Below are 17,359 nucleotides of genomic sequence, written 5' to 3' on the forward strand. Positions count from 1 at the left end.
TAGTCTCGAGATTTATTTCAGCTGCTATGGTCGATTGAAGTCAAATTAAAAACGTTTGGTTTTCTGGGTAAAGAAGAGATACAAAAGTCTTAGGTCGGTAATTTTGACCTGAGGCATTTGGAATTTTCATTGCCTGATAGGTACGGAAACCCATCTGAAAGTTCTTTGTTGTCATTACCATTCATTATTCGTTCCCATGGAGACAAAGGCCCTTAATGATTTCTTACAGATGCCTGAAATAAATTGGCAAACAGTAAACTTTTGAAGAGACAGAGGTAAAATGAGATAAAATGCAAATGGCACTTAACTTTAGAGTTCCCATGTGTTTCTAACCGTTTGAATTATGTTTTACAAAAGTCGCATTGTGCTTAGAGTAACCTATTCTACATTTAATTTGTTACAACATAAAAAGCCTTTCAAAAATGTAACCCCCCTTACCGTGCTAATTAACTGCCACTAGTGGGTCACGAATGGCTCCCTCGTAAATACATTTGACGAGTTGAATCTACTGAGAAAAAGAAACTACTTTTTTATGGGATCTACTTAATGAAAGTTAAGTTTCTTGTTTACAAGAGACCAAAATATAATCCAATCGCACGAAAAAGCCAACTTAGTACAATGAACCCGAGAGAATGATACTCTCGACGTTAACACGAATGTTCAATATGAAAAGGCTTTATAAAGTAGTAGAATTCTACAAACCCTCCGTTTTGGGATAACATGCGTCAAAACAATATATTTGATATTTAAAATGTCAATTTTAGCTGCTTTGTTCATACGAAAACAAAGTGAAAAAGAAAACCAGCATGCTTCTATTCTTGTTTTTCCTAAGATATTCCTGCTGGTAGTTACAATCGCTTTTGTTTTAGCTCAGGTTAAAAGATTCGCTGATCTTTAACTTCATTAAGTGATTAAGATTATTTTACCTTCAATGGGTCATGCTCAACCAATATTCAAAGAAACGGACTATGTGGCTACATAAATATTTCCTTGTGATGGTAGGTACTCGTGCAATACCCGTTTCACGGTCTTTTTGTCATTATCATAACGATGGTTGTTTCGTCTGGTAAAGATTTAACCAGGACGTTTAGTCACTCGAGCACCTGCCCGTGCGAGAAATCTTAAATGCCCGAGGCTAAAATGTGTTGAAATAACGACAAGAACAAGACATACGTCTTTATACACACTTAAAAATATATTTGAAGCGATATAAAATAGCGGTAGAATTGCAGTGAAACAAATCCAAGGGAGAAGTGTTTTGGTTCTAGTTATCTGGAGTGATAAGCGTCAGTGGCCGCAAAAATAAAAAGTGTAAATTAACTATAAACTGGAACACAAGTTTAAATTTGGATTAAAATTCTAAACTTCTTTTTTTGTGAAGTCATTTTGAAATAGAAGAAAATGTATAATATTGTTCAATAAAATTGTTTTAATATACTTCGTGTTATGCGAATTGCTGTAACTGATAATGTGTTTGTTTCCTTTCAAGTTACTGCTGAATTTATTTTCAAAATGCGTTGCTCTTCACTACAATTCGTCATGTTTGTCAGGTGAACTACAACAAGACTGTAAACGTATTTCGCTTTAAATATATCTAATGGTTAAAACCTAAATAACTTGATACTTAGAGGAATTAGAATTGCTATACCGAAGAAGCTTAGAGCCAGAGTTGTATCCCTTGCAATTAATGTTTTTCAGGGATGGTACTGTAATGTAAAAATTGTAGAATCCTTTTATTCGTCTCAGCACAGACTGTTTTCGTTATTCCTATTACTGTTGTTGCTCTGATTCAATACACAACTTGTACTTAGCGATACGTAAATAGATAAATGCATCTAGTTAAAAAACAGGCTATATCAGAATATTTTTTGTTATTGTAATTTTTCACTAAAGGATCTCTATTCCTTTCGGATCTAAACCTAATTGCTACAGCTTAAATTTTTCTTGAGTTCAGAAAGAATGAACAGTTTGTCCCACAATGCAACGCAAGCTCCGAAAAACCTGACCTAGCTTAGTCTAAAAAACCTAGTAAGGCGTACTTTGGCAAAGAAGAACTAATAGATCCCTTTGATTATTTTAAAATCCAGACTCAGTTCAGATGGGTGTTTTGACTGAAATTTGGAGTGGCCTTTCTGATGGTGAAGATGTAAATGAATTGAATTGTCTGCAAAGCTATCCAGAAAAGCCAGACAGTCAAATCCAAGCGGCGACGTTCGAATTTGTCGACAACCTGAACAGAAAATCTGGTATTCGTAGTCGTGCTTATTTCAGTTGTTCTATGAGTGGACATCACACATTCTCCATCAAATGCGATGATCTGTGCAGGTTCACAGTCAAAGTGGATGAAGATTTCTCCGAGAGTCTGGGCTATCGTGACGCTATTTACTCCCCTAGTTACCGAGAGTAAGTGCAATTTGGTTTGTTAGGAGTTATTCCTCACGTTCATCAGAAAGGCTAAGATGGCTGAATTAACGCATGCAGAAATGGATGCAAAATTCTGGGGGTACTTTCCAAACATTTAGGGTGGAGTAGTCTACTAGTTTTCACTTTTTGTCATTTTAGATCAAAATACGCATTTTCTGTACCCTCCTTTGGGACCAGACTCATTACGAAGTGTCGTAAAACCAAAATCAGAGCAATAACAATGTTTAACTCTCAACAGCAGAGGCCAATAAGAACTCAAAGTAAAGTCAAATCACCGGGGCCAAGCGCGGGAAAACACTTTGTTTTTGACTTTGCGTTTGATTGGCTCAGCAGATGTCGTGAGAATTGTTTTAGAGTGTTGTGAAGCAAGCAAGAACAAAGCACTTCTAACTATTCTTTAGAATCTAAATTGAAAACGGCTCTAAATTCAAGGCCTGATCGATGTTTCCTCAGCCTAGGGTCGCTGTATCTCACGGAAGGAACGCTTTACTTCTTGGAAGTTCTACACGTTCAAAAGGAAGATGGAGGATACTTTGCTGTGGGTGTTACGCTACCCAACGGTACAGTAATCAGACCGATAACCACTGACCATCTGGTTATGTACGTTCCAGGTAAATGAAATCACCTCATACAACAAGGATTTATAGGCAGATTAACTTCGATTCGCTCAAATAAAAGCTTTAACTGATTTGTATATGAATGACATCATTCAGTATATAGTATTAAACTCAGCTAAGTCTTTAGACGTGTACACACTTCGTCCTATTGCATTTGATCTTCTGCCTAATTCTGGCATTTTCCTGCCCTCACTTCCGTCCCTAGCTATTCTTGTTTTTGCTTTAAAAGATGGTTTGAATTCGCGGCTCAGCACACGTTGACAATGAAATTTGTTTCGAAAATCGGAGCGTGCGGGTTGACTCTTGAGAGAAATTTTCCCCTCCGATATTTCTCCTAAGTCCTGATATGACGCGACGATGTTTCTCATTGGAATTCCTTTATATTTTATTACTAATGAAGATATGATTCTTTAGGCAGCTTCCATACGTCATATGATGGTGACGCATGATGATGATGATGATGATGATGATGATGATGATGATGATGATGATACTTTCTTATTTTAAGCTCGAGCAATTGGGGATTGTTAGGCCCCTAGCTAAAACAGTTAATGCGTCGAGTCAAAGAGAACTTAAAATCTAACTAAAAATACCTATGAATGTACATGTAACTAATTTAATTTACATTATAGATAAAAGAACGCTAATGCATAGTTTTACATAGCTTTCATATGTTTGACTGTGGATATAGATTGCCCCGGAGAGGCTCTTGGTATGGAAAGCGGTGCCATCTCTGACGCACAAATTAGTGCCTCTTCAAAACATTCTGATTCTCTTGCCGCTAGTTGTGGCAGGCTACACTTGCAAGGGGGAGGATGCCATGGATCTTGGGCAGTTGCCGTCCATAACGCTAATCAATGGCTCCAGGTAGATTTTGTCAACCGGTACACTACAGTGACAGGTGTAGCAACTCAGGGGCGAACTGTACATAACCAGTGGGTGACGATGTATCGGCTGCAGTACGGCAACGATGGAGTTGAATTCCAGTACTACAAAGAACAAGGACAAACTGCAATCAAGGTGAACTCATGGCATTCGCTATGTTTCAGTTTCATATCGGTTGAGACGTTCTTTTAAAAGCAAAACTGCTTTCTTCATGAAATAAATTAACAGCCTTAACAGGCTTTGGCTGATTAATCAGACGGTCCGAGGTGATCCTCCACTCCGACCGAGTCCTTCCAAATCGTACCGAACTCGTCTTCAGTGAGTCCGTTCCCAGGGAGACATGCGAAGTTTGGAACTGTCTTTTGTCTACTACGAACGTCCTAATTTTGAATATAGTTTCTCAAACTCATTAATAATTCGGATATCTGATGTTAATTAGCATAGATTTTTACGATTATATTTCTCCGTTTTCTCATTAGTTTTAGTTTCGATTGAGATGATATATCCAACACTCAAGACAGTGTTTGACTACATTTCCAAACACCTCGAAGTTCGTCAAAAATACTCCGCTGCGTGTCGTATTTTCAACTCTCTTCTCGTTGCTTGGAAATGTGGTCAAACACGGCCTTTCGTGTTTGATATATTACATGAATATCAAATCTTTCTCCGTTCATGAACCTGAAGACGTTTAGTACGGGGTGAGGATAATGCTCAGGAGTTAATTTTTTAGGTTTTTTTCTATAAGTCTGGTAATTCTCAATCTTACTTATTTAGGAATTTACTGGAAACACGGACCTAAACACCGTTGTGTCACATGACCTTAACCCACCAATCATGACACGTTATATCCGGTTTTTACCCGTGACTTGGCATAACCACATATCAATGCGGGTGGAGCTGTACGGTTGTCAAGGTAACGTAAGATGAGGTTCTACAAATCCGACATTCTATTTATTTTATTTGTTCTCAAATAAATGTAAACACATATTTATGCTTCTGCAGCTTCATTGGTTTTAGTGAGGTGGCAAGGTAGAGGTTGAGGTTTCAGCTTCCCTCGCTTGTTGATGCCGTTGTTGTAACTGTTACTGTTATCTGTACTGTCTTTCTTTCCCCTGTTTGGAGCACTGGTGATAGGGTGCAGGCGGAAACGTTCGTTAAAGAATTAAAATATATTTAGGGAAAATTTTTCGATCTACACCTTTCTAAAGCTAACAGACATGACACACAACGCGTGTAAGTTTCGTTATAAATTAATTTACTGTTACCAAGGTAAATTCTACTCAAATAAGCGAATATCTCTCTTACTTTCGACTCAATTCAGAATCACTCATTATAACTGATTCTTCTTTCAAAGAATTCGTTCGTACTTTGGCCGAGCCTGGTCCCTGGGGAGGCTGGAGCGAGTGTAGTGTCACGTGTGGTAATGGTCTTCAAAGTCGCTGGCGAGCCACTTGTACGGATCCACCAACTGGGATTTTCCAGGGACTGAACGCTACATTCAATCTCAAAGAGACAAAGCAATGCTCTATGAACTCTTGCCCCGGTAAACTATAAACGACTTTTACAATTTAGTGGTTGTTTCTTTTCAAATACAGGTGCAGATTATTTGGATAAAATTTAAGTGTTCCTTGAATACTCACTTCCTCCTCTTATTAGTGCGCGTCGCTAGATAATATCAGGAAAATGCCAAAGAATTACTGCTAAAGTGCTTTTTCCATAAAGAGCCGCTTTCACTTGTGTGTCAAAAGTAGTTTTCTACTTTTGATCATGACTTTTGGCTTTTAATTGTTTGTTTAGAATGCCTTCCCGAATGGTCACTGTTTAGGGATTCATGTTACAAGGTACATACTTCACCAAACACCTGGGATGTGGCTGTACAAAGATGCTTCGATTTAAATTCAAAACTCGTCGATATCACTAGCAGCGAAGAGAATGTTTTCGTCACGGATCTCGTGGCCGCTGCTGGCTTCGATCGCGCTTGGATAGGTTTGTCTGACAGACAACAAGAAAACCTATTTGTTTGGACGGATGGTTCTTATAGTGATTTTACAAACTGGAATATATTCGAGCCGAATGGAGCAACCAACGAAAACTGTGTGTTTATTGACAGAAATAATTCCGAATGGGCAGATGTAGGATGCAATGAGAGCTATAGTTCCATTTGCGAAAAATCAGGTTGGTTTAACGTTTCTAAGCTTCCATCTTTCATCATCAGCTATCCTTTAGACGCCAACTGGCACATAGGGCATCAAAAGGACACCTCCATCTCTGTCGGTCCTTGGCAAGCCGTGCGACTTGCTCCCAGTTAAGGTTTAGGAGCCGAAGTTCTGTCTCTGCAGTCCGCCTCCAATTCCCTCCCTTTTTATTGTTACCATGCATACCATTTTAAACATTATGTTTTAACATGTTCCTTGGTTTCTCGTATAGCTCATGACGATACAGCTCACTGTAGCAACACTTCTATTGGCATGGAAAGCGGAAGTATCACGGATCAGGCTATAACGTTTAATAACACACACAGTGACTATAGGGGGCGTAAGGGACGGCTTGGACATTCTCATACCACGTGGTGCGGTAATGACGCACAGAGAGGATACATGCAAATTGATCTTCAACATCTTTATCGCATTTGCGCAGTAGCTACCCAAGGAGGTGGAAATTCCTTTCTCACACAATATGTTTTACAGCTATCGTCAGGTTCTACGTGGGACTTTTACAGGGAGAACGGTATTCTGAAGGTATGGCTTTTTCGAACTGTTTAGAAATTTGAAGTGTAAAGTAGACGAAAGGTCAATTCATTTTAGAATTCTTATGTTAAGGGATTCGCAAAGTTTGTTCATAAGGACAAAGTGACTGAGTTAGAATCTGGACATTTTACATTTGCAAAATAAAAAAGTGATTAAGATATAGGCTGTATAATTTGCCACATATTGAACTAAAAAGGGGTAAGGATCTAAAAGAACCTGACAACTTCACCACCAAACCCCACGTAATCAGCCTTTTATTGGAGAGAATCTTCCAGATGGATACCCTCATACAGTCCAATATATCTTTTTATTATATGACTAGCTCCGTGAGCGGGCAAGATGAATCAAATCCTGCGCTGTGATTGGCTACCCGAGCGGGCAAGATGGAGCTATCTTGCCCGCTCGGGACTACTCGCCGTGTCCCGCAAGAAAAATTTCCCCGAAAGCCATATAATAAATCCTTTATTGACCAAGCTTGTTCGGTCAAGATGGCTGGATATTGGCCAAGTTCTTTTTTTGCGTGTTTTATGGACCGAGACGGAGTCGAGGTCCATAAACTCGCAAAAAAAAGAACGAGGCCCATATCCAGCCATCTTGACCTCACACTTGGTCAATAACCCATACCTCTCATGAGATACTCACTGAGGTTACAATTTATTATCTTACAGGTGTTTGATGGTAATGTCAACCCATACGAGGTGAACAAGAATACTCTGAAACATGGAGTTGCATCATCAGTAATTCGCTTTTATTACCTGTCAGCACGGTATTATAACATCCTTCCATGCATTAGAACGGAGATTTATGGATTTCGAGAAATTGAGCCACGCGGTAAGTAAAGCGGAAATTAATATGAAAGAAACTAACGAATAGACAACCGGACAAGTAGAAAGACAAAAACAGACAGAGTGGTAAATTAACAAACAGTTTGACAGACAGACAGTCGGCGGACAGACAGACGGGAAGAGAGACCTTTAGCTTGACAAAAACTCAGTCAAACAGCCAGCCAGACTATCAGGCATTGAAATAAGGAGGCAGGCGGATAGATAGACTTACAGCAGAAAGGCAGAACATACAGGGAGACAGGCAGGTAACAGCAAGACAGACAGTCAACCAGTCCGACAGCCAGCCAGACAAAAAGGCACACCGACAGTAAGGTCGGTAGACAAACAGACGGACAGACAAACAGTAGACATGGGAGCAGACAAGTGGCGAAACGGATAAACGTAGAGTCAAATTGGACAAACACAGGAATGCCTTGGATAGAGAATCAGACAAATAGACACACAAAGAATCGCTTGTAAATGGGAAAAAAAACTGATGAACCATCAAATGTAAAATTAACTGAAACCATGTCATCATGCATGATGACAGTGTAGAACAGTATTTTGATCGACTATCACTTTTCTTTAGAACCCTTACAACCGCCGACAGTCGTCAAGGTGTGGTTTGAAAAACGCAAGTCACTCAATGCCGCATGGTCTCCTATCCTTGCATACTACACATACGGGACTATTCAAGGATATCAGGTGCAACACTATGAGGAAGGCAGCCCCGAGCGGGCGAAGACTCTAAGAACAGTAAATACCTCAATTCATATTGACGGCTTGAAGGAGTATACCAGCTATTGTATCTTAGTCTCAGCATTTAATGAACACGGCATCGGGAAAGGCGCCAATAATTCAAAATGCAATAAAACAGATGAAGGAGGTGAGCAGAAAATAACTTTCTGACACTTATGACGTGCCAATTAAGATTGTTTGAATGAAGGCTATATCAGGTTGAATTACACCATTTTCTTCTCCATGTTGTGGAGCCAAATATTTAGAAATTATGCATGTTTTTAAGAAAGCTTAGTTTTGGCAAGCCAAGGTTAATTCACATATTCGGAACACCCGGTGCTTGAGCACCTCTTCCCTTTGAATTCGAAAAGTTTAATTCTAGAACCTTGTGTTCGGATGTTCACCTGTGTACCGAATCTTCCTACATGGTGAGCGAAGAACCTAAATAAATGTAACCTCTTGTCACGGTCTTAATAATAATCCAACCTGGTTACTGCTGTCACCTTTTTGCCCCGGAGAAAAAAAGCCCGGTCCGATTCCTTTAGCTCTTATAGCCACGTAATTTGTCGATTAATGACTTGAGAAGCACTTAATAATATGCTGTCTAACAGACGACCACTCCGTTAAGGAAACCAAGAACAGGGCTTGGCTACTGTAGCTAGCGCGATTTTACGTGAAATAACGTGTATTTTAGCGTAAACATTGCATTCTACTTTTTAGTCCCAACCGCTCCTCCAAACGTGACTGCGTACAACACAAGTAGTTCTTCATTTCGAGTCGACTGGTTACCACTAACACAGGGGTTTGTCCCCGGAGTGTTGACGGGGTATAGAGTCAGATACCGTCAGCCCCCAAATATATTTACTGGGGACGTTTTTGTAAGCATTGATCAGCCGACGTCGTGGGAGTATCGAGGTTTGGACGCACAAACACAGTACTGTGTGCAAGTGTTGGGTGAAACCAAACATGGTAGTGGACCAGAATGTTACGATGGATGTGTGAATGTAACCACGGATGTAGGAGGTAAGAAATGTTCGTCAAACTCTTATAGAAATAATTATTCATTGAGTAAAATGATCCATGTCATAGGCTTAGTCTTGAAACCTAATGACTTAAATACTTTGTTAAGGACACTAGACAAAGGTCAATTTTGATTAGTTAATAATTGTCTCTTTATCTTAGTTACGAACGTAGTTACAATGTTTACTTCTCTTTTATTGGTTTTGTAATCGGACCTTTAAGCGTCACCACGCGCATATAAAAGCTGAGTTAGCGTCCCTTTAAAGTAGTTTTCCTTTCCATCTCGCGTGGTCTTGTCAACCTTGAACTCTTGATGTTTTTTGATTTCCTAACCCTTGGCTCAAGCGGGACCGATATGTGAGTACATTTGTCATTTTGATTAGGTTACGTTTTTTATAGCTATGGGCGAAGGAATACAAAGAAGATTTGTACAATGTTAATTGATTTATAATCGTCTAAATTAGAAAGTGTTCTGAACGTTACTACAGTGAACGCCCACCTTTTAGGCTCGAAAACATTGAGCTGTTAATTAGTTCCTTTTGTTGTGTACTTCTGTATCGAATCTTATTTAGTATCTTAACGTAGTATTTACTCTGGCTATTTTTGATGTATTGTTATTCAATTTCGTTACGTTATCCATTCCAAATCGTTAGTTTGTCTCGTGTAAGTTTTGACTATTTGTTACGCAACTTTTCCGCTAAATTCATAGAAATTCGTTACATATTGTTATTTCAGTTTACGATCGTTTATGTTGATGCAATAAATCGCCGATAACCGTCAACTTTGGTTTTCCGTGGTTTACTTGTCTACCTTTGAAGGCGACCTGTAAAGTAGTCCCACCCACTAGTTTGTCGCGACACGCCTAGAGCTCGTTTTGTTTCGTCTCGTTTGGAATTTGCCAGTCGCTGCAGACGTTACATACTTTGAAGCAACACTGTACTCCTAAATGCATGGCAGAATTTTTTATACAGGAAACAAAAGCACTTTGAACAGACCTAGGGTAACGAGAACTAACACGAGAAGAAAAATTATAATCAAGCTGAACCTCTCACACTAGTATCCGACAGTGTAAACTGTGTGCAAGTATGACTGGACAGCGATCCACCAATAGTCGGATTCGGCTAACGTATTACATCCCTGTTGGCTTCCAATTCAGATCATATGATGATTCATTTGGGAGGTTACAATTGTCCTATTTGTACATGCTCCCATACAATCAGTTGCGTGTGACAAATTGCAGTTGTAACCTCCCAAATGAATCATCACGCGGTCTGCATTGGGTGATAACAAGACTGTAGACAGGTAAGCCGAATCCCTCCATTACAGCCAACTAACGTGCCACATAAAAGGAAGCCTAATCCGTAGACTAGGATACAAAGTTTCCCAGTCATAGTATAAAACAATATTTAGTACAAGAGCAACTAAACCATCTCGTTTACTATTTTAACAGCTCCTTCCATGCCACCCCCCAACATAACGGCCCAAAACACAAGTTCCACGTCATTAGAAATCACATGGCAAACTGTCCCAGAGGAGTTTGCAAAAGCACCGATACTTGGTTTTAAACTCTCCTACAGAAAATCGGACGAATCCAACACTACTACGGTTGACTTGTGTCCAGATGAACGTCGATTTTCTCTGCACAATTTGACGATATTTACAATTTACTGCATCCAGTTGTCTGCGTTCACAAGAAATGGGAATGGCAACATGAGCGACTGCGTGTTTGGTTTAACTGACGAAGATGGTGCGTCACCGCTGACATTTAGAAATTTGCGTTAAAACTTTTTAACGCGTCTTAGAGTGGTTTTCAATTGAATGTCATAAGCCAAAACCAAACCAATTACTCATCAAGTAGACTACAATCTCATACCGTAGTAAAACCAAAACCACGACGTACACTCAAATTAAAACCGCTCTAACATTAAAAGTAACCCCAATACAGTTCATCATTGGACGAGAATGTTGGTGAATAAACGAAGGAAAGATAGATAAGAGAGGGAAGACAGAGGGAGGGAGGAATGGAATAATGGATGACTGGATGGATGAAGAAATGTAATATATAGATTTAGCCAAGCCTAAAAGCGGAGCTTCGCAGTTATTTATTATATTGTTAATAATATACAATTATTAGATGAGGTTTTTATGATGTCCAGAATAATCAAGGTCGAAGTAGGGGTTATCAGCCGAACCCGAAGGCTGAGGCTGATAACCCCTACCGAGATCTTGATTATTTCAATTATTATACATTGAACTCGCTATCTCTTTTCTGATTGGCCGAAAGCGTACAGTGAATTTTCGAAATCAGCACCTGTGACGTCATGCATGCCCGCGGTGCATGATTTCTAAGAAGGGTAATCATGTCAAGTTCGCGCGCTTTGTGTTGCTTGCCGTCAGTGAAGAAGCAAAAACATGACTTCCATTTCTGTTCGTTCAATGTACCATAAAACAATTATTAGATTCGGTTTTTGTGATATCCGGAATAATCCAACATCCAAGGCAAACTTGGGACAATTTTGTAGTTGCAGCCCAAAGTTGCATTTCATCTACGTTGGAATACATTGTAATGCAAATGAGAAAAAGAGCTAAACTTGAAATTAAAATAGACTCCGAGCAGTCTCTCTTTTCCTCGAAAATCCGTGGCGAAGAACGCAAAACAAGTAAGCGTGCGAGCGTGACTGTTAGCGATGTGAGTGCAGGCGCAGGACTACGTGATTACGTGAAGATGCAACAACAAATTATTGGATTCGCGCTAGCACAGCGGATTTCTGCAACGAAGTTTCGAAGAGAGTGTTTGCCAGCTACAGGCCATTGATTTACGTCACTGTACACTGACCATAGAAAAAGTTCATACAAGGCCACGCACACGAGGAATGCTTAGAATACTAAAACACTCTCTTCGAAACTTCGTTGCAGAAATCCGCTGTGCCACCGCAAAATTTGTTGTTGCATCTTCAGTTGCAAAGTTCAAAATACGTTCTTGTTGATTGACATTGTTTTAAAAACGACAAGTATAAGAGAGCGAAAAAACGTTGAGGCACAATGACATCACATTTGTTTTGAAAATGATTTCTTATCATTACTGACTTCCTTAATATAATAACGGGGCATTTTCGTAGATTAATTGGTGATACAGAGCTTGTATCATATTGATCATATTGATTTGATAATGCTTTGTGTAATTTTCTCATTAGTTCCAACAAGTCCTCCAGCAAACCTTACATCTTACAACACCAGCTCCACATCGATTAGGGTGTCATGGGATCCAGTCCCCAAGCCATTTAGACAAGGTTTCATCCTAGGCTACCGTGTTTACCTAATAGGAACCCACGGCCAGCCGGAACAAAATCTCAGAAGAAGAAAACGCACTTCCACGCCGACCGGAAACGAAATATTCAAGGACACAGCAAATCTCACAACGGAATTCCAAGGCCTTGAAAAATATTCCAATTACTGTGTGCAAGCTGTCGCTTACACGCGGGTCGGAGAAAGTAACAGAACAAATGTTACGTGCGCGTTTACAGACGAAGACGGTGAGTACTCTCAGGATTACTCTTTGATTCCATTCAGGTCGCTTCAAACTGTCGCCCATGAATGGGTCACCTCGAAACAATCTGACTGATTGTTTCCATCAGTACAAAAAGCATGCCAAAGAGAAGGTTATCGTTTTCCAAGTAAGCTACCACTCTGTGTCCTGATGAACTTAGGTGTTTAGGAATGTCAATTCATCGACTATTGGGGTAGATTGAGCACATCTCGGCATCAGTCACACGCGACATGCGCAAGGCTACCTTCAACCCCGGAAAACAACTATGAGAAAACACATTAGCGGATTGTTAAGGTGACCTGACCCTGAATTCGACGTGCTTAGAGGTAACCCACCAATACACAACAACCCATCCAAAGGGAGAAGAATCCCCCCTTATTAGTTAATAGCTGGAAGAATCAGAGGTAAGCCAGGGCAACCACCATCTATCTGGTTCCTCTCATACTCAAGATTACGACGAGAAGTTTACTTTACTTTAAGGAGCTACGTCACGATCGCTGTATCTTGAAAACATTAACATAAATATTTCAAGTTCATAGTTTGTAACCGTGTTAACCTTCTCCATCTTTAACCATCTATGCTCTTTTATGGTTTATTATTATCTCATTGGTGTTTTTCTAAATTATAGTAAACTACTATTTTAAGGTTTCCTCCGATGTAAAGGTAATTTTGTGCGTGGCCAAAATAGCTCAATAACGTGACTTAGTTCCTTTAAAAGAACATTGCACTATTTGTTTTTTCAGTCCCAAGCAAAGCACCAAAAAACCTCACGGGATACAACACCAGCTCAATAAGCCTCCTTATCAAATGGAGTACAATTCCACAGGAGTACATCCACGGAATACTATTAGGTTACAAGATATTTTACGCCAGAACAAGTGGATTCAATATCCCTTACGAAACACTCATTGTGTCACGAGAAACCCTGACGAAAGAACTGACTGGTTTGTGGAAAAATACCGAGTACTGTGTTCGAGTTGCTGGCTTTACCAGGCGAGGAAATGGTAACTTGACTGACTGCTTGAACATAGCTACTGATAACGATTGTAAGTACAGTTGTCTTGACGTTTATCAATTTTTATCACATGTTATGGAAGATGCTACAAGCGAAAGGGCTGGAACGCACGTTCTGTGATGTTACACCCTATTGATGTCATGGCGGTTCATACATGCAATGGTGTGTTCAGGCCGTTTTTACAAGTTGTTGCTTCGAGGCAACCTGACTAGCTTCTTTTCAGGAGTAGTAGAGCAAAAAGTCTGGTCACTCAATGTCTGAAATTTAATGTAGTACTTTTACTCCCAAATAAAACATCTGAACACAATCTCTACCAAAAACACAATATTGTGCAATAGCTTTTTTGGAATTTCATTGAAGATATTATTTTATCCACAGCTCCATGTGTACATGAAAGTAAGACTATTTTAAAGAAAATGTCATAGGTCTAGACCAATCAAATGTCCTTAGTTTTGTGCTCCATAGCGTCCTTTTCAATCTTTCCAGTTCAAAGCGCGGCTCCTCGTCCTGTCACCGCCTCATTTCACGAAAGTCCACACAAGATAACTTTCTCATGGCAGCCTCTCACCCAAAGTGAGCTCAATGGACAGTTGCTTGGTTACAAAGTTGAATATCAGATAGTTGCTGTAGGAGGAGTGCCAGTGACTAATTCGGAGTTGTTGACAGAGATTGTATCACCGGAAGAAAATGCTTTCCTTCTCATCAACCAATCTGTTTACACTTCTTTCCGATTTAAAGTAGCAGCAGTAACCACAGCAGGCCAAGGAAACTTTAGCGAAGAAGTCACTGGAGGTATCTATTAGCAGTCTTACCAACTGCGGATACATTAAAACAACACCTGGAAATTTGTATTTTTTGCATTTCGCATTCAAGAAAATCCTTAGTAATAACAATCATCATTTGTTTCCATAGGCCTTGAAACCCCATTGGGGGAGTGGTCAATTGAGTTTATTACATTGGTATTACTATTATTTTTGTTTATAAGTAAAAATCTAAAGGTAAAAATTTCAGGGAAGTCCCTTCAGGGAGCTTACAAAGCACCTCTGCTATCAATAGGAGCCCTGAAGCTACCACCTATCATTATAGATGGATACAAGTGTGACATGGGTTTTTCTTGGGGTGGGAGAATGGGAGCGGGGATCGTTCCCTGAGAAGCTAGGGGTAGTTTAATAGGGGTGGCGAATGGTAAATGCGAGACTTTGCGACACGACGAGATTAGCGTTTTTCTTTGCGAGCCCGAGAAATTTTGATTTTTTCAATCGCGAGACTGGGACTTTAAAGTGTTTTGAATGCGAACTCAAGACGTTCAGGTTCTAAGATGTTGTGACGTCATTTAATTTTACTAAAAAAAAAAAAATAAACAAATCGGTACTTCGCGACTTTCTTAGCCTTGAAAAAAATCGAGACCGCGAGACAGCCTTGTGAGAAAAAACGAGACTGCGAGACGCACAAAACGGCTAAAAAACGAGACTGCGAGACCCGTGAAATTCGGCGAAAATTTTGCGAGACACATGGTTTTTGAAGGACCATTCGCCACCCCTTTTAATCCCAGTTAGAGATCATGTAATATTTTGGAGTTTTTTTAAATTGTAGAAACTTGTCGTTGAGAGAAAACAGTTGCGACTTCGTTAACACCAAGTCCGTTGGATAAAGATGGTGTGTTATCTGGTATAATATCTGATGTGATTAAAGAATCATGTGGAAAATGCCAAGAGCACGGTGAAACTGAGCTTGTCTTTGAACAGTCTTCAGAGCAAGGCGATACAGAGCCAGATCTTAACTTTCCTGTTACAGCCTCATCCGTCCGTGGCAGCCAGTATAGTAAATACCTACCTGTCTTAGAAGTGCCAGGGATGCTGGTAATCGAAAGGCACGAGGAGCTTCAGAGTGAGGTGTATCAGAGGGTTGTGACGTCGTCAATCTTCGACAACTGGCCAATATTCGTACTCGCCATCTTGACTATGATGCTTGCCGGGATACTTATTTGGATTTTGGTATGCTTGGATCGAAATTATGTTGGAGATCGAAGTGCTCATAATTATACATTAAAGAGCCTCCTAGACATCACCAAGCAAGTACAAGGGTGGTCTCCCCTTGATTTGTGGGATTGAGATCACCATCGATAATCTCTGGCTGGTTCTTATGGCATAATTACCATGATGGCTAAGCCAATGGAAAGTCTTCAATTGGATTATCCAATGATTTAGTTTTCAATAATATTTAATAGTTGAAATTTTTTAGCGAATATGCTGAGCAGTAGAGAAGTAGATGATAGTGATTACATAATTATAAACAAGTCTAGACGTCGGCGGTCTGTTTCGTACTCATTTATCTTTTACCACAAGTGCAGTATTTTCATGAAGCAACGTTTCAAAGCAATTATATTCCAACACATTTCTTGTATTTTGTAGGATTCACCGATTAACCATGATGACTTTCCTCGATCGTTCATTAAAGGCGCAGGAGAGGGTTTCTGGTGGTCCTTTATTACCATGACAACCGTCGGGTAAGTCGCACGAGTTCAAGATACTTGTGACTGTTTGCATTCTAAATTGGTGTGATAGCGATTATAGTTCAGTCTGTGAGTTGAGTCTTGATCTAATTGACGCGAGATTTCTGGCTCCATCACGCTTAGTCTTTCATTTTATGTTTCCACCTCTGCATTCGTTATTGTTGTCATCAAATAATTTGATCTTTTCCGATCAGAACTTCAGATAACGACGCTCAATCACTAAGCCAACAAAAACAAAAATCTAAAAGAAGGAAAAATGGAGATATTCGCAGTGTAATAGTTTTCTTTCTTTTTCTTCTTTCCCTTTTCAGGTACGGAGACCGCTGTCCAAAGGGCGTCTTAGCCAGAGTGTTCGCGGTTGTGTGGTTTATTGTTGGGTTTATTATTTACACATTTTTTGGAGCAGCAGTAGCAGCCATAATGACGGTGACTGTTGTCAATGGAGGTCCAACTTTACAGCAGAAAGAAAATAAGGTACGAATAGTGGTTATGGTTACAATGCAAGTCTGATTGATACTCAACGATTTGAGAGGCGTATTAGCTTAATTAAGGGGCTTAGTCATGGTATTTTGAGTTATTTAAAGCACGGACAAAATAACCTTTAATAACCTGAAAATAATGGTTTACTAAGATAGAAAAATACCATAGAAGTAATAATAAATCGCAAAGGAACAAGGATGGTCAAGGATGGAGAAGATTGACACGGATTGCAAACGACAAACTTGAAAAATTTTGGCCTGACTTTTCAAGATTCGCAAACCGTTACATAGCTCCTTTAATGTGACAGTGTGCTAGACTCTAGCTCAATCGCGCGAATGTTCTTGTTCTTATGTTCTTTGAAAGGACGCTGCTTTCACAATGCTCTTCTGGATTATAAGATTATTAATGAAATGTTTTCGTTTGCTTTCTTTAGATATCAGCTGTCACTAACTCAACTGAATACAACATCGCAGTAAAGAGCCTAAATGGGAAGTGGGAGATTGGTAAGATACTCATGATTAAACATCCAACAGCACACCACAAGCATTGA

The 17,359-nt window shown here is 39.7% G+C and overlaps 1 protein-coding gene and 1 long non-coding RNA gene across 2 annotated transcripts; both read left to right on the forward strand.

Annotated features, from left to right (window-relative positions):
* The first annotated feature begins 2,098 nt into the window (after positions 1–2,098).
* Positions 2,099–4,966, forward strand: LOC149113647 (discoidin, CUB and LCCL domain-containing protein 2-like). Its single transcript, XM_089287373.1, has 4 exons — positions 2,099–2,403; positions 2,878–3,035; positions 3,733–4,061; positions 4,701–4,966. Exons 1-4 carry the CDS (start codon positions 2,099–2,101, stop codon positions 4,851–4,853), a joined length of 945 nt encoding a protein of 314 aa, XP_089143499.1. The 3' UTR covers positions 4,854–4,966.
* Positions 4,967–9,453: 4,487 nt separating this feature from the next.
* On the forward strand, positions 9,454–10,036 carry LOC149113648 (uncharacterized). The gene is made up of 2 exons (XR_016206539.1): positions 9,454–9,612; positions 9,991–10,036. It is a non-coding gene; the product is annotated as an uncharacterized LOC149113648 (long non-coding RNA).
* Positions 10,037–17,359: the final 7,323 nt, after the last annotated feature.

This window comes from Orbicella faveolata, unplaced genomic scaffold, assembly GCF_042242905.1.
Source record: "Orbicella faveolata isolate gen_17 unplaced genomic scaffold, um_ofav_v1 contig_14, whole genome shotgun sequence".
Taxonomy (NCBI): domain Eukaryota; kingdom Metazoa; phylum Cnidaria; class Anthozoa; order Scleractinia; family Merulinidae; genus Orbicella; species Orbicella faveolata.

Bases quoted from the DNA above. Each gene is read 5' to 3' on its own strand.
- LOC149113647 (XM_089287373.1), top strand. From the start codon at position 2,099: ATGGGTGTTTTGACTGAAATTTGGAGTGGCCTTTCTGATGGTGAAGAT. The intron at 2,404-2,877 runs GTAAGTGCAATT...ATGTTTCCTCAG, and splicing joins TACTCCCCTAGTTACCGAGA to CCTAGGGTCGCTGTATCTCA. The intron at 3,036-3,732 runs GTAAATGAAATC...CTGTGGATATAG, and splicing joins TCTGGTTATGTACGTTCCAG to ATTGCCCCGGAGAGGCTCTT.